The sequence below is a fragment of the Melanostigma gelatinosum genome (assembly GCF_949748355.1).
Source record: "Melanostigma gelatinosum genome assembly, chromosome: 22".
In the NCBI taxonomy this organism is placed as follows: Eukaryota; Metazoa; Chordata; class Actinopteri; order Perciformes; family Zoarcidae; genus Melanostigma; species Melanostigma gelatinosum.
This window is the reverse complement of record NC_136655.1, coordinates 16,154,457-16,180,443: the sequence shown is the minus strand read 5'-3', so window position 1 is coordinate 16,180,443 and position 25,987 is coordinate 16,154,457. Positions and strand designations below refer to the sequence as shown.

At 42.9% G+C, this 25,987-nt stretch overlaps 1 protein-coding gene across 2 annotated transcripts; it reads left to right on the top strand.

The window, feature by feature from the left end:
* The first annotated feature begins 2,311 nt into the window (after positions 1–2,311).
* On the top strand, positions 2,312–25,758 carry mkln1 (muskelin 1, intracellular mediator containing kelch motifs). Of its 2 annotated transcripts, none has more exons than XM_079294056.1 (18): positions 2,312–2,411; positions 3,464–3,533; positions 6,232–6,374; positions 8,032–8,120; positions 10,203–10,312; positions 11,633–11,825; positions 11,978–12,094; positions 12,310–12,375; positions 13,976–14,088; positions 14,184–14,396; positions 14,947–15,168; positions 15,296–15,425; positions 17,625–17,772; positions 18,464–18,578; positions 19,460–19,599; positions 20,895–20,997; positions 21,291–21,345; positions 22,032–25,758. In XM_079294056.1, the coding sequence occupies exons 1-18, from the start codon at positions 2,332–2,334 to the stop codon at positions 22,151–22,153; spliced, it is 2,229 nt and encodes a 742-aa protein (XP_079150182.1). In that variant the 5' UTR covers positions 2,312–2,331; the 3' UTR covers positions 22,154–25,758. The 2 variants fall into 2 exon arrangements, with proteins under 2 accessions (XP_079150182.1, XP_079150181.1); XM_079294055.1 differs by having other exon boundaries at positions 11,633–11,853; positions 12,003–12,094.
* The last annotated feature ends 229 nt before the right edge of the window (positions 25,759–25,987 follow it).

Sequence of the window (25,987 nt, the reverse complement as noted above, 5' to 3'; positions counted from 1 at the left end):
TTTATGCTTGTTATGTTACGTTGTCACGGTTTATATGTTGTCATGTTGTAACGGCTGTTATGTTACGTTCTCACGGTTTTATATGTTCACATTAAACGTATCCGTTCAACATATCCCGTTTGCAAAAAATGTACAATGCCAACATTTTGTCTTGCGACTGCGTTCTTAGTTATGATATTAATTCAAGAATAACAAGCCAGCAAATGTTTTGCAACAGATAATGACTGTTTCATTATAATCATAGTAACTGATTAGTTTTTGATCAATTACCCTCCGACCCGAACGTCTGCACATCAAGCCTGAGCACATGAGCTGCAGGTACCTGCAGGTAGCTATCTGTGTGGCGCACAGAGACCCGAACCAACAGGAAGCAACAGGTGGCTCACAAGCCAGGAGCAGGTGTCTGTGAGCATTTTTATTAATCTTAACTCAATAAGGATGTGTAGCATAATGGAGCATTTTTATCATTTTGAACTGCCCATAATTATTTTTGTTTAAATGTCTTTATCTTTACCTTTTAATTTACTGGTTTTATCACCAAAGTCAAATTCCTGTGTACATTTTACATTTGTACATTGTACTGACCTTATCTGGCTGTTATTGTTAATCATTTTATTTTACATTACTCTATTTATTATTTTGCCTCTAGCCTCTTGCCGCACCATCATTATACATAGTGAGTCAATTTAAAAGTTTAAATAAATCAGCAAATAAGAAAATAGGAGATTATAATGAGGCAGAGAAAAAAAGAAAATTCTGAATATTGATCCTTGAAAGCTTGGTCCTTTGTTACTTTTGCTCCTAATTATAAAAGTAAACAATACAATGTACAGTCTGTATTGGACTTCATGACATCTCATACCAAAACAAAGTGTTGGTATTTAATGTAACATTAAACAAACACTCTTTACATTCATATACTGCAAACGTTGATCTTCATTCAGAGCGGGGGACGGGGGAAGAGGAAGTGCCGGGAAAAGAGGCCCAGTTAATTGGAATGAAGCTGCGTTCAGATTACTCATCAGATGATTCAGCCACACTGTGAGCTATCAGTGACTGCACAAACACTGAGATCACCTAGAGAGGCGCTTATAAAAGACAGTTGTGCTGTCTTTGTTTCGGAAAGGAACCAGTGCAATGTTAAACAGATCTATAGGCCAATGGCTAGTACATAACATCTATAAATCAACTTTATGACATGACAAGACAGGACACAGCAGGGCAAGATAGGACAAGACGAGACAGGGCCTGAAAGGATAGGATACAATAGGACACGACAGGACAAGACACAAGAAAACAAGGCAAGACGAGGCCTGACGAGACATGATAGGATACCTGATTAATCCCTGAGGTGACATTCAAATGTCATTGGAGCAGTGCACGAAAAATACAACAAAAGAGCATGGCATCCACTTTATAGTAGTTACCAAGATGTCTCTGGCTATGTGAACATCTAATAATCTAAGTTTGTACATTCACTAGATGAACATCCAGTTTGTTCAAAGACACAGAGTACACTCACTTATTCAAGTTTTATTCCTTCAAACTCAAGAACTTCCCAACATATCTTGTCTATTTTTCAAATAACTGTCACTAAAAGTTATTGGTATGGACATTTTATCAATATGTTCTCCCTCCAGTAATAAATGGTTCACTACAAGTGACAACTGGATTACCAACCAGGCTGGGCATGCAAGTAGTACTCCGGGGCCATTAAAACACAAACAGGTTTACTGTGTGGCAATTTAGTGCCCCTCTTGAGCTAATAGGCCTTTCAACTGACATGATAAGGGCCCTAAAGTGTCACTTCTTTCTTACTTGAATTTGAGACTCTATCTTGAAGAGTGGTCCTGTTTCAAAATCTGAATCCAAGACTTTTACTTTCTCAAAGTATTTTTAGCTTACAAGAGGCCCAGCAGCTCATTCTGGCCTCCAGGCAGGTGAATCTGGCCATAAAGTGACAGTGATTTCTGTGAATGGTCCTATACATTAACTGTTTAGTTTTTCAAATGTGACTTCAATGTTTTTTCAAAGCTGCAAGCGCCACAAAATTCCCAAATTATACTTTGATGTAGCCCGAGTAGTTATGTTTTAATATTATATAATTTGGGGACTGACCTCCTCTTAAACTACAGTTTAGAATATCAAAAATATATATGATAATGTAAACATCTGATGTTATATTGTCATGGATATGGGAAATCTGGCTCAACTGTGCATTCTCTGTTCTTCCTTGTACAAATCAAACAAAATAGGGTGTACTGTCTCTTTAAGGGCTGTCACTGCTCGCGCCTTGCTGGCCTCCCGCTGCTTGTTATTTTCTGCAACAAGATGGCTGTCGTTCCTGAGAGCAGAGTCCTCACTTTCAGTGTTTTTAAATGGAGCTCTTACTCCTCTACATATTTACCCGAGTGAGTAACGCACACGTTCGCTGGCCTGGCGTATGCATTAGGTTTTGTGGACACAAGTGGACTTTTATCGCTTCAATGCAACAATGTTTGTCCCAGCCGGACCGACTGGCCTAGCTCGTCTGTGATCCGAGCCAGCAAGCGTTAGCTTTGTTAGTGGCGGTAGGGGCGTTTGGGGTTTATACTGTGTCGCCCCATGGTGATGTTGATCATTTCAAGCATTTATGGTACCATATGAAGGATTGTATGTCTGAGGAGACTACAATCAGATATCTCTCTGGAACGTGTAACAAGTCATTTAACGTTAGATCATTCAACAGATAACAAATAGTCTCTTGTGCACTGCCCCTCCGTTAAAGGCACACTTTGTTTACACCAGTTCTCTATTTCTCCTCTTGAAAAGAGCTTGTTTTGGATCAGCAGCCTTCATTACTTTGACCTGCCACTAGTTCCGAATATTAAAACACTACCGCATTTTCTGAATTTGATGCAGCAATGTGCGGTCAGGCACCTGATGTAAAAACCGAGCGTCCCCGTCAGCTCCCTCTACTTCAGAGCTAAAGTAACTAGCTGCTGTTATCTAACCAAAGAGCTCAGCTTTAGCAGCAATAGCTAATCAGCTCGTCTGCCGGATACTTCTTATTTGTGTCATGAAACGAACAGTTTACGGGTGGCATACACAAAAACACTGTAGGTGTTACAATTTACAAGCGAAGTCACGCATAGTTTCAGAGCCTGTTGCTGGTTGAACACTCACACAGGTTAGCTGTAGCTAGCTAACAACAATTGTCTCTTAGCTCATATGAACTTAACTGTACTAACAAAATGGACTCATTTGATTTAGCTGGCCTGCATAAGTATTGCTATATGGCTCCTTTACTGTTGCAGCTACACACTCAATCACACACACCCATGTTGGTTCTGCCCCCACAGTGAATTGTGATTCCTGTCTCATAACTTCGATGGAACATTGTCTGCTGTGTCTCCAGTATTTTGCTGCTGTGATGTCCCACGGGGATAAATAAAGTCTACCTTTCTTTGTGGGTGTTTCTTAGGAATATCTTGGTGGACAAACCTAATGATCAGTCTTCCAGGTGGTCTTCTGAAAGCAACTACCCTCCACAGGTAGGCCCACTGCTGTTTGCTCAAACTGTCCCTTCCTTGGACTTCACTGCTCCAGATGGAGCATGACGGCAGAATTGGCAGTGTGCATTAAGAACAAACTGAATTTCAGAGAGGCTTGTGGTTCCTTTGTTTATACTGTTGGTGTATGTAATATTATCACTATTACAACCAGTTCCCACATCTTTCTCGTTGCTTTAGAAGCTCTGTTAGCCTCTCAGGTCATTGACCTTTTGTCATTTGATTGACAGAAAAAAGTCTGGGCTCGTTAACCTCAGACATTTGATGTAAGAGGAGCAGCAGTTTTGAGTGTTGACATTTTTATAATTATGTTAAAACTCATCATTAAAGAATAAACAGCTCATTAACATGGCTAAGATTTAATAATGAAATTGCCTATCAGGTAGTGAGGCTTTTCTCTGCTTAGGGAGTGTGTCTATGTTCCTGTATGACCAGTACCTCCGCCGGTTCCATGCCATTAACCCGAAACTCCAATGGTTGGAAAAAATGTCCCATTCGACCGAAAGCCCACTTGTCCCGAAAACAGACGCCAATTGTTCTGAAGTCCCAATGCTCAACAAACACTATAAACAGAAGCACATGGCTTATTGTTATGCAGAATGATGTCACCAGACCTTCCATGAGGTGATGTTTTTTTTTTTTTTTTTACCATGGCATGACATGACCCGCACTACTCTACCTCTAATAGGCTTACCCTGGTTTTCTTACCGTTACTTTTACCAATCTCTCTCCTCATGCCTAAACCTAACCAGCCCAACCAACGCAGGCAACAAGGACTAGCCAGATTGTCTGTTATGGGTATTGTTACATGTCAAAAAGCTTTAGACAGATTTCAATGTGGGCCAAGGATGGGATTGAGGGAGCATAGGGCCTCATTTTTTATTTTGGGACAAAAAATCATCAGTAGGACTTTCCTTGACCAAAGACATTTTATGATCGACTGATTTTGTATGATTTTGTCGACTGATAAATCAGGTGATTTAATCGACAGATCTGTTCCTCCACAAATAATTACACAAAAGCACAACTTAAATTCATTAGCTCATAAGTTAGTTTGAAATAAGTCATTCTGCATGATAAAAGCACGAAAAGTGAATAATTGACCAAATATATCAGGCTAATAAGAGAGGGTGCCCTAGTGCTGAGGGAACATAAGGGCTGAGGGAACTTGGAGTCTGAGGGAACATAGGACCTGAGGGAGCATAGGGGCTGAGGCCACATAGGAGCTGAGTGAAAAGGGAAAAGTTGTTTCTCCTCGTGTCTCTTGAACTCATTGACTGACGAGCTGAGTTTGAGGTTAAATCTGAAAGTCTGTGTTGTATGCCAAGAGGAAATGAAACATTTCGAAACAATGGTTCACCACTCACCAGGTTGAACACGCCAGTCTCAAAATCCTCATGATATTTATGTCTAGTAAAGCAGCTGGGTAGTATAGTAGCGCTGAGAACAATTGACATAAGCAAAAAACAAATACGCAGTATGATTTTATAGTTTTTAGTTTTTAATGTTATGTTGTAATTTTTTATCTTGACATATTATTTGCTGAAAACTCAAATTTAGTCATATTTTCAGCAGTCAGCCAATTCATTTACAAGTTCTTTAACTATTTGCTGTGCATGTCTAGTGTGTGGGTGTTTGCCAGTATCCGTTTTGAAAAGCAACATTGGTATGAGAACTGAAATGCTTAGTTGAGTGAAGCTACAGAATAGCTGTCAATGTTGAGTCATTCAGATATTTGTACATGCTGATATGTATGTGGCCATTTCATTTTTTTTGTCGCTTACATCTGGAGCGCAATTAAATAGTACTTAAAAACCAAAAGAAATTCCCTTCTTGAAAAATGTAACCTGTTCTCTACCATCATTGATTTATATTAAATATATATGTCAATAAATATTGTATGTCACACTAAACAAGACAGTGAACTTTACTCGGAGAAGGGAGTTGGGTGAAGTTCACTTTAAATCAGTTTCCAAAGTGGAACAATGCTGAGGCGGGATCTCTAAGAACTAACTCGTTAAAATTTAAAAACTAGCCATAAAATAAATGCAGTCAAAATCTGTGAAATCTGGCTCATATATTTCATTATTCAGAGGGAACTCCCAGTGTCGGCTCACGTTATTCATATCGGAGCATTACAAGACAACGATCAGCGCATGTTGCCTCATGACAAACTGGGGCCAAAGAACCAGATCAACGCCTGAGGAGAGTCAAAAGTCTTTTATTTTCCATCGATTATAAAGGCTGACAGTGAAGTTCATGTGCAAGGACTCCTGAGTGACAACAGTGTTTATTAACGTTGCATCCCAGTCAGATGAATATTGGTGAAGAGGACATGGATTGATGTAATATCGATGAGTGTAAACATTGGTGCCTGGGGTTTATTAAACGGCACATTGACTCCATGTTCCCGCCTCTCCACTGACTCTGGCCTAATGGCCACTGGTGATTTGTCAGTAGATGTCCTGGCTTGTTAGAGCACCAGTTAGAATGTGTGTAACTCCACTTACCTGACGCACTAGATCGACCCTGCTGCGGCTATTATAATGAGATAACAAGCAAATCGGTTGACGGCGGCCGGCCTGCCGTAAGTACAGGCAGGACCTCCACGCACGGATGGAATCATAACTGCTCTTTGACTTCAGTCTGTTTCATGACACCTGTCTTCTTCTCTCTACAGTTTTTAATCTTGAAATTGGAAAGGCCGGCAATTGTTCAGAGCATCACCTTTGGGAAGTATGAGAAGACTCACGTGTGCAACCTCAAGAAGTTTAAAGTGTTTGGTGGGATGAGTGAAGAAAACATGACAGAGCTTTTGTCCAGGTGAGATGTTAAGCTAGTTAATTTTTTTTGTGTGATTATTGCAGTTTGATGCAGTCAAATTACAATGCCATTTGTAGCATTGTTTTCTTATCTTTTGAGAGAACTTTTGATTGTTTGAAGCTTGTTGGGGGTGATAGACATCATGTGACCCATTGGCTATGAAGTCAGTGGTGAAAGTAGACCGGTTTGGTCTGAATGCAGCACTGGGAAGAGGGGACAGCAAACCCACATCAGCCTGTCAACAAGAAACCACATCTGCTAATGTTTAGGTCAACTTAAACAACAGTTGGTTATGTAAGTTTTCGCTAACATGTTGAACCGCAGAGAGCTCTATATGAAGCCATGGAGGTTGGGGTAGTAGTACCGGCAAGAACGCCAATCTACTTTCACCACTGAATAAAGTACTTTATAATGTTTTCCCTATCGGTTGCGTTCCTTCAGTAATGGTGGGCCGTTGGAGACACAGCAATACCGCTAGATATGGGCTGTGATTATCACTTAATGCCAATGTATCGGTACTCGGTATTGGGATACCATGACTTAAAGGTATCGCAATCTTGAGGAAAAAGTTTGGTCAGAGCATCCCTACAAATGTTATGGGAATTGGGCAGAATTACCGTACTTTTCGGACTATAAGCCGCTACTTTTTACCCCACGCTTTAAGGCGTCGGCTTATAGTCCGGTGCGCTTTATATACGGATTTTTCCGTAGCTTTTCTCCGCCACAACAACCGCAACTTCCGGTTCCGGTCTAACACAACATTTACTAGTTCCCGACACAGAACGGTTGCTACCAGCAACCCCTCTGCTACCAGCTGTTACTGACAGGGTCGCTACAATATGGATGAAGTACCTTTGACCTACATCTCACTAGGACTGTTAACAAAAAAGGTTGAACGGCAAGATGCTTTTAACAGTACATGTCCGACTCGCTAGCTTCTAAGCTAATTTTAACATTACGGCCAATGGGGAAATGCTAACAGTATGTCTGCATGAAAAGATGTACAAAGATATATTATATATTCGCTAATGCTAATCGCGGTTAGCATTTCCCCATTGGCCGTAATGTTAAAATTAGCTTAGAAGCTAGCGACATGTTATGATGTTCATAGAAGACAACTTTACTACTGTTGAAAGCATCTTGCTGTTCAATGGGGACACCTACGGCTTATAGACCAGTGCGGCTTATCTATGTACACATTCTTTTTTCTTTTAAAAATCAGCTGGTGCGGCCTATATACCGGTGCGCTCTGTAGTCCGGGGAGTACGGTACACAAACCTCTGGAAGAGCTGTATTGTCGGAAGTAGAAGAAACAATTCCTTCTGCTTTTTAATTGATACTGGGTTCATTGTCCCTCAATACCGTACAGTAAATTGAAAGTGAAACGCATGCAGTAAGCCCAGGAAAGTTATCTTAATGGGTGATTCACTAATTCCAGTTTCCCTCCATCACCAGACTGCCTGTTTGTCAGAGAAGAAGAGGACAGATTATAGCTGCCAAACTGCCAAACAAAGTTTGGTTATTAATAGCCAGATTTAGACGACTATCCAAACGGTACCGGCATATGGATGCAGTTGGCATCTCAACCACTAATGTGATTTGTGAAACTGCTGCGTCATCTCTGCTCTCTCTTTCTTGCTTTCTCTCTCTCTTCCAGTGGCCTTAAGAACGACTACAACAAGGAAACGTTCACCTTAAAGCACAAGATCGATGAGCAGATGTTTCCCTGCAGATTTGTCAAAATAGGTGAGAGCTGCTGTGGTTTGACGAGTGTCTGTGGTTTTCAGAAGAGCCTTGATATAACTGGGACGTTTTTGGAGGGCCTTCGCAATACTCCACGGCAACATGAATTCAGATGAATTCCCCCCCCCCCCCCCCCCCCAACGGACAGCGACAAAAAGTGTATAATGTAGTGCCCACTTAATAAAGTCTGAAACTCAACAATATAACGCAATGCGTCAACAATAAGTCTAGACAGACTCAAGACGGCCTGTGTGAACAGCGGCAACATGAGAAAATCAGTCTCCTCAATTAAAAACTAGCAAAGAACCGGTTTAAAAACTGTTGAAACCGGCTTTCGTCTTACCTTCAGAGGTGCTTTCTCCTTGTAAGTGTAATTAAGTAGGCTACAATCATATTATTCTTCGGCTCTTTGTCTGAGTTGTTTTGAGGTGGTCAAAATGTGAAAGTATGTTTGCCCGTATGGAGTTATAGGTACGAGAGAAAGCAGAATGAAAATGAACCCCTGAGCTGCACGCCGTCGTAATCCTGCTTGTTGGATGTGTGGTGCTGTCCATGGTGCTGATCATGACACCGTCGCTGTTTTAGTGACTTGGTTCTGCACTAATATAACTGATCCGACTCGGACTTGTTGTGTATGAATAGTAAGGTTTCATACCTCTTTGGCATATGTTGCCATCAGGGCAATCTGAATTTTAAGGGTTATCGTTAACATACACATAATGTTGCACGGTGTATCGATACTAAAAAGGTACCGCGTTGAAATAGGCGCGATCAGAGTGCACTCGCTGTTCTGCTCCCTGTCATGCTGCCTGCAGGCATTGACTGCAAGGGGGCGGGGTTACCCAGCGCTCACACAGCAACAGGCAGCACTCACTCACAGCGAGTGATCACAGGGGAGACATGCATCAAGGTCCGTGCACGTTTTCAGAGTCTGTTTTACCGTCCAGTCGAAAAAACGACAATGCGGAAATACCATGATATTCTCGTTTTTCGTTTCAAACCAAAAACGGGAAAACGAAACCAAAAACCAAAAACGGAAATGGGGATCCGTGTACGGTCCCCACTGACATACAGAGACCCGTCTGCGAAACGTGTTTCAAAGCCACAGACCAAGGGAGGCAACACGTCTAACATGGCAAAGCACCTTTCAGACAGACACCCCCAACTTTTCAAAGAGTTCAAAGAAGAAGAAGAAGCAAAAGTGATGATAAACATGAACACCCCCAAGCTCACCCATATACAGCTAACACGTGTAGCCTTAGCCTAGTTTGAGGACAAGCCTATATGATCATGAGGTCACAATGCACACAAACGTGTACTAAATGAAACACAATTGATGCAAAATGGCTCCATGCTGGTGGAGCCTGAGGGTGGATCTTGAGCTAATTATTTTTATTTTTAGTTGAGGAAAAATAATTATTCCATGAATTAAGATAAAATATGAAGTGAAAATATCAAACTTACTATGCAAGTAAATGAAGCATTGTTTACCCACCCACTCCCACAGACAGTCAGACAGATGTCAGCAGCAACACAGAGACAGAGTTCCCTTCCAGCTGTGTTTGAAAGGCAGCGGAAATATGAGAGAGTCTCAAAAGATGCGAAGAGGTTAAACATTCATATTAATGCCATTTGTTCAGTGTTCAAAAAGCTGGGCAGGAACAAGCTGGTAAAAAAGGGAACCATACAGATGTTTTATTTATTACTATTATAGATACCAGTAGATACCAATATACCAGTATCGTATTTGTGGTATTGTATTGAATTCTGGTTTCGTATCGTAAGTATCGGGTATCGTGATACTAATGGCAGGTATCGTATCGAAGTCATAATTTTGGTATTGTGACAACCCTACATACACATTAATTGTCGCCCAATTTTGTTCATGGCTCCAGTAGGGCAAATATCTAATATTATTTATAATGTATATTTCAAAACATTTTTTAGCTCATGTCTGGTGAGGCCCCTGGTACTACATGATGGTGGTATTGCTGGTTTGTGTTGGAAAAAGATACACGGCGAACATGTCTGTCTTTTGACACACGGTTTTCCTCTCTCTCCATCTTCTCTTGCTCGGTGTCTCAGTGCCTCTGATGTCTTGGGGTCCTAGTTTTAATTTCAGTATCTGGTACATTGAGCTGCACGGTATCGAAGATCCCGATGTGGTGCAGCCTTGCCTTAACTGGTACAGCAAGGTAAGTACCCGGTGGCGTAGAGACTTGGGCTCGGGCTGAAAGAGAGGATAACAGATCCAGCAGGCCTGAATCCGTAGTTGGATGGATTAATCAGCTGGCAGGAGAACATGTAACTCCGAGGTGTCCCTTTAACACAGACACCTGCAGTTTCTTTCATCAAACCAGTGTGAAAACAGAAACACATTAATAGAAGAGTTTAACTTGTCATCCCATGATCCCAATTTCAGTCGCTTTTCAATTTAGCTGATCAAGATGAACTAACTCGTTCATGTAATTTATTGAGACCAGAATCACTGCATCATTACAAATATCGTGACCCCAGTTTGTATTGGGCAACACTTTCCAAGCAATAACTTCAGGCAAAATGAATGCAAACGTCTTATCTTCTTATGCCCATAAAACTTTATGTTTTGAGTGGGATCAAATTTCAGGCCAACACCTCACTAACAGCCTCGTGGCTCTAATGGAAGCGGCTTTACTGGGGCCGGGTGTTGATATTTTTATGCCGATGCAAGAACAATACCTTTTTTATCAATAGCCCAAATATGTTTGTTTTGACTGATTGTTCTTTTTCAATTAGCAAGGGTTAAGGTTAGCAGGGGCTAAATTCCAAATTCAGACCACTAACTGATCAAAACATTTTATTTATTGGTTTGTTTGATAGAGGACAGTGTACATTAATACAAACATTGCTGTAAGGGCTATTTTTCATCTGTAGTCTATCTATGTAAAGATATAGTGGAGTAGACTGTAAATAAGAAGTGGACATTGTGCCTGTGACGTCACCCATTGTTCTTTTGGATGACACGGACTTTTGAAGGCTTGAGTTCGGCATTTTGGCCAGAGCCATCTTGGTTTTTGGCCCTTGCCAAATTGCATGTGCTTCATTTATGTAGCAGGTCCAGCCACATTTGCATGTTAGTCCCAATGTGTGTGTGCGCTCCACTAGCTAGCTAATCGTCGCCAGTCCTCACTGTTCTCATACGGCGATTACAGCTGATAACGCCGCCCCGACCCACTGCATTGAGCTGCCGGCTCAGCTGTCATGTTGAGAGCGTGTGCAGGCAATCATAGTTATGCTCTGTATTTGGAATTTAGCACCTTTAAATTCATCAGTGCCGTCTTAAAGGATAAATAAGCTTTTTGAACTAAGCTTTCTGTGTTAATAAATGTCACCTAAGTTTAAATGGGACTGTTTGAGTGAACTGCTCCAGACACGTTGTGGCTAACAGCTGTGGGTTGTGCTTGTGCAGTGATTTCAGCCTTTCGCTGTTCTATATCTCTGCCTATATCTCTTTCCTGTCCATTTTTCCCTCGCAGTACAGAGAACAGGAAGCCATCCGCCTTTGCCTCAAGCACTTCCGACAGCATAACTACACAGAGGCCTTTGAGTCGCTGCAGAAGAAGACCCGGATAGCACTGGAGCACCCGATGCTCACCCACCTGCACGACCGGCTGGTGCTGCAAGGAGACTTCGACGCCTGCGAGGAGCTCATAGACAAAGCTGTGAGAGGTATCGTGCTCTGCCTGATGGATCTAGAGTAAAGACGACTTGGTCTTTATTTCGAGTTTTCAGTGGTACCTTAATCTTCTTTATATCTGCCTGGTTTCTGCTTGCGTTGATGGTGATCTTTGCCGTATTCGATCCTCTTCTCTCCTCGCTAGACGGTTTGTTTAACCAGTATATCAGCCAGCAGGAGTACAAGCCCCGGTGGAGTCAGATCATCCCGAAATGCAACAAAGGTACAAGCGCCCAAGAAGTCAACCGAGACGACATGAACAGTGAGACCATCTCTTCAAGTGGGATTTATTCCACCATTTGTCGATCAAACATTTGACACACTGTGAAAGTGGCCTCGTAGCTGAAGCCCTGCTTCCCTCTGCTCCTCCCATCGTCCCATTCTCCACAATCCCGTCTCTCACTTTCCTCCGCGTCATCTCTCACCTCCCACGCTCACACGCCACCCTTTGTCTCCTCCCCCCTCTCCTCTTCGCAGGTGACGGTGACGACAACAGGCCCGGGATGAGGGGAGGACATCAAATGGTGATTGACGTCCAGACCGGTGAGACCCACGCAGCCAGTGTTATGACTCATATCCTCCTACTCAGACTCCATTACCGCTTAATGAAATGGACCCTCCCTCCCTGTCCCCTCCCCCTCCAGCCCTTTCTACTCCAAAGAAAACTGGCCTGAGGGCATTTCTCATCTAAGAGCACATGAATCACAACTTGTTTTGACAGACACAGCTATTTTTTTTATTCTGTCTGTCTGCGAATTACCCAGCCGGCCATCTGAAAATCAAAAGCGTGTGCGTGTGCGTGTGCGTGTGCGTGTGCGTGTGCGTGTGTGTGTGTGTGCGTGTGTGTGTGTGTGTGAGAGAGAGAGAGAGAGAGAGAGAGAGAGAGAGAGTGTGTATGAGAGGAGCAGTGATGCGCTCGTGTCAGAGCTGAGAGAAGGCCTTGCATCCCTCTGGTCTGTGTCTCGATTTCTGTGTCAGCAGTCCTGTCCCGACCCTTTTCACATCTGCTCCTGAGCAATCTCGTAACCCATCGGCCAGCAGTCTGACGCTGTCTGACGCTGTCTGACGGTCCTCTGGGGGCAAAGGCTGATGTTTTGGGGGTTCCTTAAATCCAGACCAAGACCTCCTCTTCCATGTGCCGGTCATTGTTTACAGTCAGTTTTGAGTTTCAATGCAGATGCATTTTAAAAAGAGAATACAAAGCTAAATCATCGTCAGGCCCATGGGTTCCCAGATTGCATTTCAGCCAATGCGTTCCACCTCTTTTGCTCTCCAACACGGACTGTTTACATCTATTCAACCAAAGTGTGCTCGAACATTTTTGGTCAATGCTACTCGGACTACAACGGAAACCCGAGTGCTTCCAAAAACAAAAGATTGTGCCATTGCGTCCAGGTTCTGCGTTGATATGCTGTTGATAGAGCTTTGATCCTGGTTATCTTCCGTTTTGATTGTCATGGAGCTAGCTAACAACCCTGTGGCTGTATTAACGCACAGCTTTTGTGTTAAAAAAAGTCCCGTCACTTTTACTCAAGATCCTGATCTCATGCCTCAATAGTAATGTCCTTATATTGAGTTAATAATTATAGATTATGATCTCATGCTCAAATGCTGCGTCACTCACAGTTAGACAATATCATAGAGTTTCTGGCCTTTTTAATCTAAGCCACGCATATCCGGTCATATGATGCAGGTCATTTTTCAAACACTAGCGCACCCCTTCCCTTTTCAGCCGTAAGCTATCGGCCCGCCAATTTAGAAACACTTTTAAAATGTACTAATGTACTGTCAATGAGTAAAGGTGTCTAATAACCAATATTTAAAAATTGACCCAAATAGTCCTCATTATGATTTGCTGTATTGTGTATGCAAGAATAATTCAACACATTTTTTCAAATATGTAATTTACAAATTTGTCGGTAAAAACTGACTCATGTCAACCCAGCTGACCTTTGGGAGCTGTAAATACTTTAGGAAAGCATAACCTTGATCTGATAGTTCACATTAACTGTGTGATGGCTTCCACTGAGTGCAGGCATGGCAGTGCGCTGGAGTTCAGTCGGCTGCAGGCAGTGCTTTCCAAAGCAGAATGCAAATCCCTGAGAGGAGGTTTAAAGTTTGTCCGCTCACTTGTTCCCCGCAGAGACAGTCTACCTGTTTGGGGGCTGGGACGGCACACAGGACCTGGCTGACTTCTGGGCTTACAGTGTTCAGGAGAACCAGTGGTCCTGCATCTCCAGAGACACGGAGAAAGAGGTGAGTGGGCTCATACAACATTTTGTCAAAAAGAACTCTGATGGTTATTGACAAGAGACACTATGAGCTATGTCTGTCCCCTGTGCACCACTCAGAGCGGTCCCAGTGCCCGCTCGTGCCACAAGATGTGCATCGACTCCCAGCGGCGTCAGATCTACACGCTGGGCCGGTACCTGGACTCCAGCGTCAGGAACAGCAAGTCCCTGAAGAGCGACTTCTACCGCTACGACATCGACGCCAACACCTGGACGCTACTCAGCGAGGACACGTCCGCGGACGGCGGACCAAAGCTAGTGTTTGACCACCAGGTAGCTGGAATCCGTCTCTGCTTGCACCACCCCGACCTCTTATATTTCATTTACACATCCAATCCCATTCAAAGCTTACATTTGTATTTAGCTGTTGAAGACCACTCATTTAGTCGACCCTCAATGATATGAATGGGGTGGACAAAATATTAGAAACACCTCTTAGAATAAAGCAATTATGTAACAGTTATTGTAGTGAGTGACGGAGAACGAGCTGTACAACAAGTTGCATTCAGGCGCAGTATCGATTGCAGGTCATTGTTGCCACTGTAGTAATGTGTCAAACAGAGGAAAATAGACTTTAAAAGTGTCATACATTACCCAGCCAAGATCTCATTGTAATCTTCTAGCTCCAGGTGTTGCAAAGTCTTCAAAGGTTTCTAGAAATGCAGCCTTTCTTTTGCAAAAAACTGAAGCTGTTTTTGTTTCAAAACAGATTTCAGTGGAATCTCGGATTGCGCCACGCATTCATTAAGTAACTGGATAAAGTCGATGCTGAACTCTCACACTTCCTGTTTCCTCCGTCTCCTGTCCCCCGCTCTCCCTGCAGATGTGCATGGACTCGGAGAAGCACATGATCTACACGTTTGGCGGTCGCATCCTGACGTGTAACGGCAGCGTGGAGGACAGTCGGACGTCGGAGCCGCAGTTCAGCGGCCTGTACGCCTACCACTGTCAGGCCGGAACATGGAGCCTCCTGCGGGAAGACTCGTGCAACGCGGGGCCAGAGGATGTCCAGTCCCGCATCGGGCACTGCATGCTCTTCCACACCGTGAGTCCAGAGTTCACATTTTGGGTTCATTTCTATTGCTGTTAGAAAAATCCAGCCAGCTCAAATCAAATAAGACACAGTTAACGTGGATGCTAATTCTCCGTTTTGTCTCTTCTGTTTCCTACAGAGAAACCGCTGCCTGTACGTGTTTGGAGGTCAGAGGTCAAAGACGTACCTCAATGATTTCTTCAGCTACGATGTGGACGGAGACCACGTGGAGATCATATCCGATGGCACCAAGAAGGACTCAGGCATGGGTAAGTACACCATTTATATTTATAAAGTCTCACTTCTATGAAGAAACGGGTTGTTCTGGCAATCTGAAATTGTTCTTTTATTTTAAAAAACAGCTTCCACTATTATTTTCTATGCACACGCTCACACTGTTGACAGGTTGATTTTCACCAAAGAGTGCTTCTCTGCTAACTCATCGGAGAAGTGTAACGTGATGGGAGGAAATGCCAGAGCAGCAAAAGTGTTTTACACTCGTACTGCTCAGATTCTGAGTCACTTGCTGTCAGAGCAGGCTGCAGGGTGTGAACCTTTTCTGCACGGATGGGTTCAGATACAGTCTGCTATAATATTAGTAGGATTATACTGCATAAACACAAACTCCAGACTGTGACCAATAAGTCTAATTGTGTGACTATTTCTGAAGACACTGCGGCTAAATCCGATCTAAATATTAACCAGGAGCACCAGTGCTACTTGAGAATAAATTAATTCCATCACAGTTGGACCAGTTTGATTCATATGAAGGAGTAGCACATCAGACTCGACTGCACAATATTATTAGTTGGTGTCTTTGTTTAAAAAAAGCATTTGACTTCATTATTGTTTTGAGACAGACTCCTCCTCCTCAAACACAGCGTACGCAGACCCTCTGTCTGCCGACCGCTCACTTCCCTGTCCTGCCGGAGCCAGAGGCAAGGAAAGAGATGAAACTGAACAATTCAAATGCGTGCACGGGTAAAAGGGAGCAATAAAGAACAGAATGTGTCTTGGCAGGAAAGAAGCACAAACTGTTCTCTCTTCCGCTCTCGGTCTCATAATCAGTCTCGCATGTTGACGTGTGCCGTGACTCAGCAGCAGCAGCAGCAGCAGCAGCAGCAGCAGCAGCATCTCGCCACGTCACTCTTTACACCTTGACCTGTAACCCAAGCTGGGAGCGCTCAGATTGAGCTCATTTAGTTGATATTACTTTAATGAATACATTTTTGACTGTGTTTCCCCGCAGTGACATTTGAAGTCTAGTCTCTGTTGCCTCTACAGAAAACACAGTTCTGACTTGGCTCAGTGTGTTTTCTTCCCGCATTATGGCAGATCTCTGACCAGTATTAATCTGGTCAGAGATCTGCCATCAAACAGCTTGGTCTCCGTTTAGGCTTCAGATGTGTCAATCTGTTGAACCAAGCTGTGCTTCACTTTTGAACATATTTATTTGACATAAGATGAGGCTAGACTAAATACAGTAATATGTTTCAAATATACATTATATATATTGCTCAGCAATATATCTGTTAGATTGTGTGTTATGTATAATCCAACTGACTGACTCAGTTTGATTGGATAGAAACACAACAATGCAGCCATATTGGAGTAAATAATTGCTGTGTGAGCCATAACATAGGGTTTGGCTATGTGGCAAAAATCTTCTATCCTGATATAGGCCATTTCATATCTCGCTATATATTACAATATAACAGATATAAATAGTCCATGTGTTCGAACCACGAGGTAAAGCCTGTTTTTGTTTACTCCTGACGAATGAATGAGAAATGAGTATTTTAATATTTAATTAAGACTTAAACTTAAAGTCAGCAACAAGAGCCCCCCCCCCCCCCCCCCCCGGCACCCCAATAATTATCTTTGTACCTCCGTATACCCATGCCCATATACCTACATATCCATATACACACAAATCCAATCCGCAAGTGCTCCACACCTCTAAGATTGTTCATCTGTAATATAAACCATCAGATTTTCTGTTAGTATGTGCTTGTTATTGTCACTATATCATGAAGTATGATTTCATCACGATATGGTGCCATTGACGGACAATAATTGAACAAATTGAATAATCCTCCAGCCTTCAAACGCCCACTATTTATATTTGATTGAGGCTCTCAGTTCCAGGAATGCTGCATAGTGTTAACCTACACAGGGAATTGATCCATCACCCATCGGGTTGAATTTGCATGCGGTTCAGTCTCTCTCTGCCGCACCCCGTTGCCATGCCGCCCCGTTGCCATGGCGCCCTGTTGCTGTGTTACAGAGTAGCTTTCTTTACTTCCTTAAACTTGACTTTTTGTTTGGTGGAGAAGGAAGTTTTATTGGCGCTTGTCAAACTCATCATCGTGCTCTTATCTCCGCTGAATCAGCTGGACGGGGAAGTGTTGTTATTTTTACGAGCTGAACTCGGTGTTGATTCACGGTTGCCGTTGTTGCCGCCACAGTGCCGATGACGGGCTTCACCCAGAGAGCCACCATCGACCCCGAGCTCAATGAGATCCACGTGCTGTCGGGCCTCAGCAAAGACAAGGACAAGCGCGAGGAGAACGTCCGCAACTCCTTCTGGATCTACGACATCGCCCGCAACAACTGGTAGGAGAGGGAATGGACCTCCCCCCCTCACACACACACACACACACACTGCGCAGCAGTAAAGTTCCTGTGATCATCACCACAGCCAGTGCACTCACCGGAAATACTTTCACACACAGCAGCTCTTTGTAGCCGAGATCTTCACCACAGCAGAGAGCATGCATGCAAACACGACACTCTTCGAATATTTTGACACAAGTAATCAAACATCGACGCGTTTCCTGACCTCTTCACACCTTCAGCCCTCCACGAGGGAACGGCCTGTTCCCTGTGTGTGTTTCTGAATGTGAAAGTGTGTGTGTGTGTGTGTGTGTTTCTGAATGTGAAAGTGTGTGTGTGTTTCTGAATGTGAAAGAGTGTGTGCGTGCGAGTGCTGTATTTGCACGTCATGTTTGGATCAGTGGTGGGGAAAGAACAGGATGTCAGGCTGCAGCCTCACTGTTCCAGTGCATTGATTTAAGTAGCTGTTCTTATGCTCAATGTCCGGTGAAATAAGTCAATGACACGTGTGTGTGTGTGTGTGTGTGCGCGTGTGTGTGTGTGTGTGTGAGTGTGTGTGTGTGCAGCGTACTGTATTTGTTGAGCAGCTTTTCCTCGAGGGCTTGAGGAAGTGTTTAGTCTTTCGTCATGAATGTAAACTTGCTTCCTCCTCTTTATTCCCGTGTGTGTGTGTGTGTGTGTTCCTGCCCAGGTCGTGTGTGTACAAGAACGACCAGGCAGTGAAAGAAAACCCAAGCAAGGCTCTGCAGGAGGAGGAGCCGTGTCCACGCTTTGCACACCAGCTGGTCTACGATGAGATGCACAAGGTAACGCACACAGCTGAGACCTGCGTACATTCTTATTCGGTACGCTGTCACACACGATCTCACGAGGAACACTCAAAGAGTAACACTCCAGAGCCCTTTTTAATCGCGAGCTGCACCTGGATCGCCTTCTTGGTCACAGCTGTCAATATTTAACCCTCTGAACCCCAAAACCAGCCAGTGAGATTGAAAAACATGTTTTCTTTAATCACTGCTGTTTGTCACAGCCAGAAGCTGTACAAAACATCACTATTGTCAGATTTTCATCTGTCCCACGGTCCTTGAACACATAATGTGTGAGGACTGCTTCCGTCAACAAAAGCAGCCAAGAACAAAAGCTTAAAATTGTGATATTTTATCAAAAACATTTTATGTTTCATTTAAAGATCTTGCCCGCTATAAACGTTTTGCTTCCACCAGATCCTGTAACAAACATTCATTTCTCAGCTCCTCTGCGTAACTAGGAAGCCATGATTGACTTGGCTGAGACTTGAACAGTCTTGTGATCAGCTTGAAATTTGACCCATCGCTGCCTTTAAAGTCAGAACCACTGAGCCCCAAAAACATGCTGTTAGAAGTGAGTTGTTTGAACAATCACAACTGTTTTCCTGCTGGCTTTAAAATAGTTTATTGCCACATTTGTTTTGCAAAATAACCCACATATAACAGCAGAGTATATTTAAGCTGCATTAATCATAACATCATAACTGTGGAATAGTTAGTTTTAACTATCAAAAGAAAGAGAATATACAGCATGCAAAGCTAAACGTGCAGAGCAATCCAATTAAACTGAAGTCAGTGATTGCAGGTCTGTAAGTCGTGTGTGTATTAACAGACGAATGAATAGAAGGTGTAACCGGTGTGTATTTCCTGCGTGTGTCCAGGTGCATTACTTGTTTGGTGGAAACCCCGGGAAGTCTTGTTCTCCCAAGATGCGCCTGGACGACTTCTGGTCCCTCAAACTGTGTCGGCCCTCAAAGGAGTACCTGCTGCGCCACTGCAGATACCTCATCAGGAAATACAGGTCAGGTCCAGCTTTTATTTTATGTTTCAGCAGCCACTGTCTGCCATCGACGCCACCTCATCACATGTGCTGTCTTTGATTCTTATATATTCTGTTATGAGAGTCAAAACTGAAGTTATGAAACACATGGGCCCAGCACTGACCAGTTCAAACAAAATGATGAGTCACCGTCCTTCTGTCATTTAACCCTTTAAAATGTGAATGGCTCAATATATATATATCTCAATATATATATAGATATCAACATACCGGTGTATATATAGCATGTGAAGCCTCCATTTTCCCCCCAACATTGGTAACACTTGTGGACACAATGTTGTGTATATAGTATATAGATTGATTGTATAGAATGGTTGTTTGCATGAAATTGTTTAAATTCATCGAAAATCAAACCATAACCATGTTATGTGCGCATAACAGCGAGAGCTTTCATACTATTTTGGAGCAGAAAGGCTAAGACTGTCTTTCATTATGTAAGGTATGTAACTAAACTAAACTAGCATCACCTTTGAACTGTCAAACAACAAAACAAAAATTTCAGAGTTCAAATAATGTTAGTTTTTTTTATGTTTCTACATTCTTACTTTTGTGTTTATTTATTCAAATTTGATAAAAACGCATGTCCATTTTTAAAAAATGTATGACCCAATTGCAATACTTTTCTGAATCGTTCTGGTTTATTGAGTTTTATAACCTGCAAATTAGGTTGTACAGATTTTAGGGAAATAAAGCCTTTGAAGATACTCTTAGAAGAATAAACAGTGTCGGCACTGGAGGACCACTGGAGGTAGAATGGAGTAAAAGCCTCATGTTATTTTGCTCATGTTATCGATTGGTGCATCCTCAGCCTGGTTTACAAGAATAAACTCGTGAATGTTTCAAAATATTAGGGACACTATCGGGTCGATCCCAGTCGAAGCCATTCCACCTTTTACATGTTCCCTTAAACATCCTTACAGAACTGCATCTTATCAGAACAGATGAGCTGTAGATCAACAGAAGAAGTTAGATGGATTCAAATAAGTGCTGCAACTCAATACATGTTTTTTACATTCAGTGTATTGAGCGTTGGTTGCTTCAGATGTTGTAGAGGAGTGTATTCTTTAAATGAAATGAAAAATGTCAGTGAAAGTATGTCATGTATGACCTTTGGACTTAGTAATGTCAAAGAGAGGCCACAGAAACCAGACTACTGAGCAGTGGGACTGTTTCTGCTTTGCTGCCATCTAGTGTTTCCTGGTTGTGACTGCAGTGTTCACTGTGGTGTTCACCGTCCGTGTGTTTTCATTGGCCAGGTTTGAGGAGAAAGCCCAGTCAGAGCCACTGAGTGCGCTCAAATACCTGCAGAACGACCTGTCACTGACGGTGGACCACACTGACCCCGATGAGACCAAAGAGGTACCCGATTCATCTTCAGCCTGTATGCTTTTGTGTTATTGGTCTTCAGTGGAGGGGTTTTTTGTAGTTTATTTTATTTATTTTTCTTGTGGAGTGAGGAGAAAAGCTAAACATGTGAGCCAAGGTCGAGGAAATGAACCAGAAGGAAACAGTTTATGAATGTTGAGAGAACAGTTCTGCTCACATCTGTGTGCTGAGTGTTCCAGTGACCTGCTGCAGCAGCAGCGCCATCTGCTGGGGAGGTTTGTTTGTTCACCACACGCCGTCTAAACATTTGACCTGTCGCGCTTCAGTTCCAGCTGCTGCCCTCAGCTCTCTTCAAGTCCAGCTCTGACTTCATCCCTCTGGGTAAGAACCTGCTCTCATTCATACAATACACTGTGTGTGTGTGTGTGCGTGTGTGTGTGTGTGCGTGTGTGTGTGTCCTGATATGAACAAGAATCAGGTTCAGTATTTCGTGTCTGAAAGAGTTAATAATTTGTTGATTTTAGTAAGCCACCCATCGCGCTTTACTTTTTTACATTCAAAGCTTCTACTGAGGTTTTAGAATGAAGCTTTGAATGTCTGTCGTCATCTTTTAGTTGTGGAATGTAACTCAGTACATTTATTTGACTACAATTTTGAGGTACTTGTACTTTACTTGAGGTATTTCTATTTCATGTTACTTTATACTACTTCTCCACTACATCTCAGAGGAAATATGTACGTTTACCTTCACTACATTTATTTGACTATATTAGTTACTCGTTCGGCTGCTAAGTAGTATATAGACTAGTTATGAAGTAGATAAAGTAGATATAAAGTGTTTTTAGCTTAGCGTACATCTATTATTTGAAATGGGCCATTCTGCTAATGGCTGTACTTTAACTTCTGGTACTTAAAGTATATGTTGATGCCGATACTTTTGGGCTTTTACTGACGGTGGGGAGGTTATGATTGGCGTATGCATGAACCCAGCGTGACACTGGACCCTCGTCATAATCGGTATGAAAGCTCTCCATCTCTTCTTTGACGTTCTGTTTTCTGCCTCTCAGGTTTCTCAGACGTGGACCAGACGTACGCTCAGCGGACGCAGCTCTTCGACACGCTCGTCAACTTCTTCCCAGACAGCATGACTCCGCCCAAGGGCAACCTGGTCGACCTCATCACGCTCTAGCCCCCCCGACACCTTTCCCCTCCCCACTGGAAACCGACTGAGCACCCACCCATCCGCACGCCCGGTTGGGACGTAGGAGACAGAGACCAGTTATTTTTCTACTTCTGAATCCGTTTGGTGGGATTAAACATCTGGAACTCCGTCACACTGACTTCCTGCTGCTGCCACGGTCTGCATCGGCCGGTGGTGAGGGTCAGGTCGAGGTGTTTCTCTTTTCCCTTTGGTTTGTTTCTTGCTGATGAACGTTTCTGGAAGCTCCTCTAAACTCGGCCAAACATCGCTTGTGTTTTTCATCTTCACTTGGAGAGTGAAAACATGATATGCACGCATTTATTTTCAGTCTTTCTTTTTTTTCACAGACTTTTCCTGTTTTTCGTATTGGATTTATGCTTCGTACCGATGCAATCGCCCACGCACAGTCCCCCACAGGCGTCCATTCACGTGTTCATAGCGAAACATGGGACGTCCGTTCTGGACAATTGTTGCGAAAGTCCAGTTCAAAATTCATCCTCTGTTCTTTTTGGTAACATTTCAGCGTCTCCTGCAAGATCCCAAAGTACACTTTCATTTTGGTTCGCTTGCTTCTCTGTAACACGTTCCGCTCTGAATCATGACGGCCATGCAGAGGCCACAACCATTTAATCGTGTTGTATTAACAACAGAGGAATGATTCTATGAGATAAAGCTTAATATATATCTAAATATACCTTTATATATTGGTTTGGGTTGTAAAACTGGCCTTTTTTCCCCTCAGTAGTTAATGGACTTAATTCTAAATGCTGTACAGAATATGTAAATATACATAGAGGGATTTTCTTTTTGTTCAATTTTTTTGGGTGTGAATTGAATGGATTCCGTGCTGGTTCATGATCTCTCTCGTTCCTCTTTATCTAAAAGTCAGGGTCCCCACACAGCAACGTGCTGGCTCTACATTGAATTACTCGTATTTATTGGGAAGAATTCATAGCGGTTGGTGTGCGCGTGTGAATGAAGTGCTGGTGCCAGTATTCCAGTTTGACTATTGGAGTGGGGAAAAGGGCATTTTGTGTCAAAGTGTGTTGAACAGATGTTCCTTCAGTGTGATGAAATAATCGCTGAGATTTTCCTTTTTCCACAAGTCGGCCTGAATACATTGTGAAGTTACAGCAGAGGCAAAAGGATAGTTCTGATGCTTTGAAGTGTGGTTGTACGAGGTACTTCTCAGAGTCGGTGTATTTCCTGCTGTAGATGGAGTTTGGAGAAACACACATGAGTTATAGCCGTTGTCTCTGCTCTCTTCAAAGCCACCAGACGTCTTTGACAGAAACAGTAGTTTTAGCTCTCAGAACACAGCGTTTGCTGCTCTACCGCTGCCTCCATTGGTTAGTTTGTTTGTGTTTATGTGTGACTTTGGTGTTTTAAAGGGTTAGTTTGGATTTATCAAAGTCACACAATAACACAAAGAAACTAACCAATCAAGGCGGCAGTAGACCAGCAGCTCCTGTGTACGGTCTGGTTCTTCAAACTCCTTCCACTGTAGTAATACACTGACTATGGAGAAGTACCTCACACAACCCCACTTCTAAACGTCCACACGGCCCCTTTAAGCAGAAGCAGCGTCCTCCATTACCAAACATGACACGAGATGGACTCGCATTAGGAGGAATGTGACACTGCTGATTTGTAGTTGATCTGTGTTTGGCAAAGGAAGAAGTGACGCGAGTTCCCACCAACACAGTAGCTCTGGAATGTCTTTCACACGTTTCCGATAATCTCTCACACATGATGTCAAATATTGGTTGGAGCATCACTAAGAAAAGAATCACGCAAGATCAAAATTTAAGGTAAAATAAAAAAGGTGTGCTGTTTGAGAGGCCAGTTTTTTTACCAAGTTTTCTTCTGTATGAAAAGACGGAAAAAAGTACGGGTGGTGTTTGAGTTCTCCAGCAGACAGTGGAGCTCGGATACTGCTCTAATGATTCACCCGCTCACAGGCGCGTAGTGTTGAAGTTGAAAGGTTTACCTCTGCTGTCAGCCAATCATCACTGGGGGATGTGTGGGGTCCTTGTTCATTGGTGCTCGCTGCTCTCAGTTTGCTCATCTATTGTCTTGCATGACTCCCAGTCGAATGCTGACTGAGGTCGTCGGTCGGGTTGAATCAACACCGATCGTCTCTCCCAGTGCTGCGTTCATAACAAACCGGGCTTCATCGGAACACTACGCCACTCGCTGTCATCTCTGGCACATCTGCTACGACTGTTAAACCTCAATTTGTACATATTCGTGTCCAGGATCAGTGCAATCCCTGTCTATGAGCTTGAAGACAAAAGGACATCAACCAAAGAGCTGAATTGGGTCCAACGACCCAAGTCAGTTTACTGGTGAATTGAAACATCTCTTTCATGTTAAACACTATTTTGACTGGAACGTCACATTTGTAAGCGAGTGTAATTCAGTGTTGATTGAGACGTTCAGATCACACATGATTTATGAGTTTATTGGATGATGATTCACCTTTTATGCTCTTATTTTTGAAGGTACAGGATGGAGCTATCCCAGTCTTTATGCTATGCTAAGCTAACTGCCTGCTGACGGCAGCTTCATATTTAGCCCACAGGCACGAGAGTGGTGTCGATCTTCTCATCTGATCCTCGGCAAGAAAGCTAATTTTCCAATATTATCTCAACTCCTTTAAGGGAACATGAGTTGTTGCAAAAACAATCAGTGGTATGGTCCTGAAGCGTTGCTTGGAATGGAATATTTTGATGCTTTTACATTGAATGCACTCAATGTGAAATCTCTACCTGGTGAATTCAGCCAAGGCCTAACCTCCTCACTTCCTTCGTCCTGCTTTAGATTTCATAAGGTGTTTGTTTACACTACAACAGAGAGCTTCCTATTATGCGCGCTGAAGTTCAACATGTAAAAACCTGCGATGTTTGGCGCTCTGCTGATACGCTCTTCATGTCATCGATCCTGCTGGTGTGTTTTCACCGACACTAAGACGAGAGTAGTTATTTCAGACCGGATGGAGCGACAGACTCAACACAAACATCCCTAAATTCATCGGCGGAGGAAAGTAAAACCTGGAACAATTCACCACGATGGAGCAGCACTTCCCCCAAAACAATGTTTGTGCTCTTGTTTTGTTGGCGGCGGATGACAATAGCAACGTTCTGAAGCGGAAACGCTGATGTAAAGAAAAACCAGACACCAGAGCAAAAACAAAAAGAATGCGTATATCTGATGAAATGAGAATGCGATGCGAGGACATTATTTATATTTTGACATCATGCTTGCCGTAGCATTTATTTAAATTTTGTGACAGAAGAAAACTGCTTTAGAAAGGACTAATTAAATGCCAAATGCTACTTTTCCTTTTTGCTATTGTAGGGGAGATACCGTCCACACAACAATGTTTGATGGATGGAGTGGTATTTTCATTATTATTATTTTGTTTCCATCTTGCCCTTCTCTTGACCCCTGGGTGGGACTCAGGCGTTTTTAAGGCTGGTACTCTCAGATCAGTGAGCACTACTGTGGATACAGTGAATGTGTAAAGAGCCCTGTAGTATTGCATTGTATGTAATGTATATAATGAATAAAGATTGTATTTTGTTCAGGTTTTCCTAACTTCCGTCTCCGTGCTGTGTCTGCAGAACAGGAGAACTGTGGGACCAAAGTGAAAAAACAAACTCAGCCTTTTTATTTTCAAATCTGAACAATTAGAACAACATGACCGCCGAGGCGATCGACCATTCACAGCTTCCAGTGTGTCAGACCCCTGCTGTTTGCCTTCAGCAGCAAACAATCCATAAATACATGAAAAATACTGATAACGTACTTTAGTGAAAA

What these genes read in the sequence shown, in the direction of transcription:
- mkln1 (XM_079294055.1), top strand. Translation starts at nt 2,332, where the DNA reads ATGGCTGTCGTTCCTGAGAGCAGAGTCCTCACTTTCAGTGTTTTTAAA. An exon ending in ACTGCATGCTCTTCCACACC is followed by an intron (nt 15,169 to 15,295) that starts GTGAGTCCAGAG and finishes TGTTTCCTACAG; the next exon opens with AGAAACCGCTGCCTGTACGT. An exon ending in ACCCCGATGAGACCAAAGAG is followed by an intron (nt 20,998 to 21,290) that starts GTACCCGATTCA and finishes GTCGCGCTTCAG; the next exon opens with TTCCAGCTGCTGCCCTCAGC.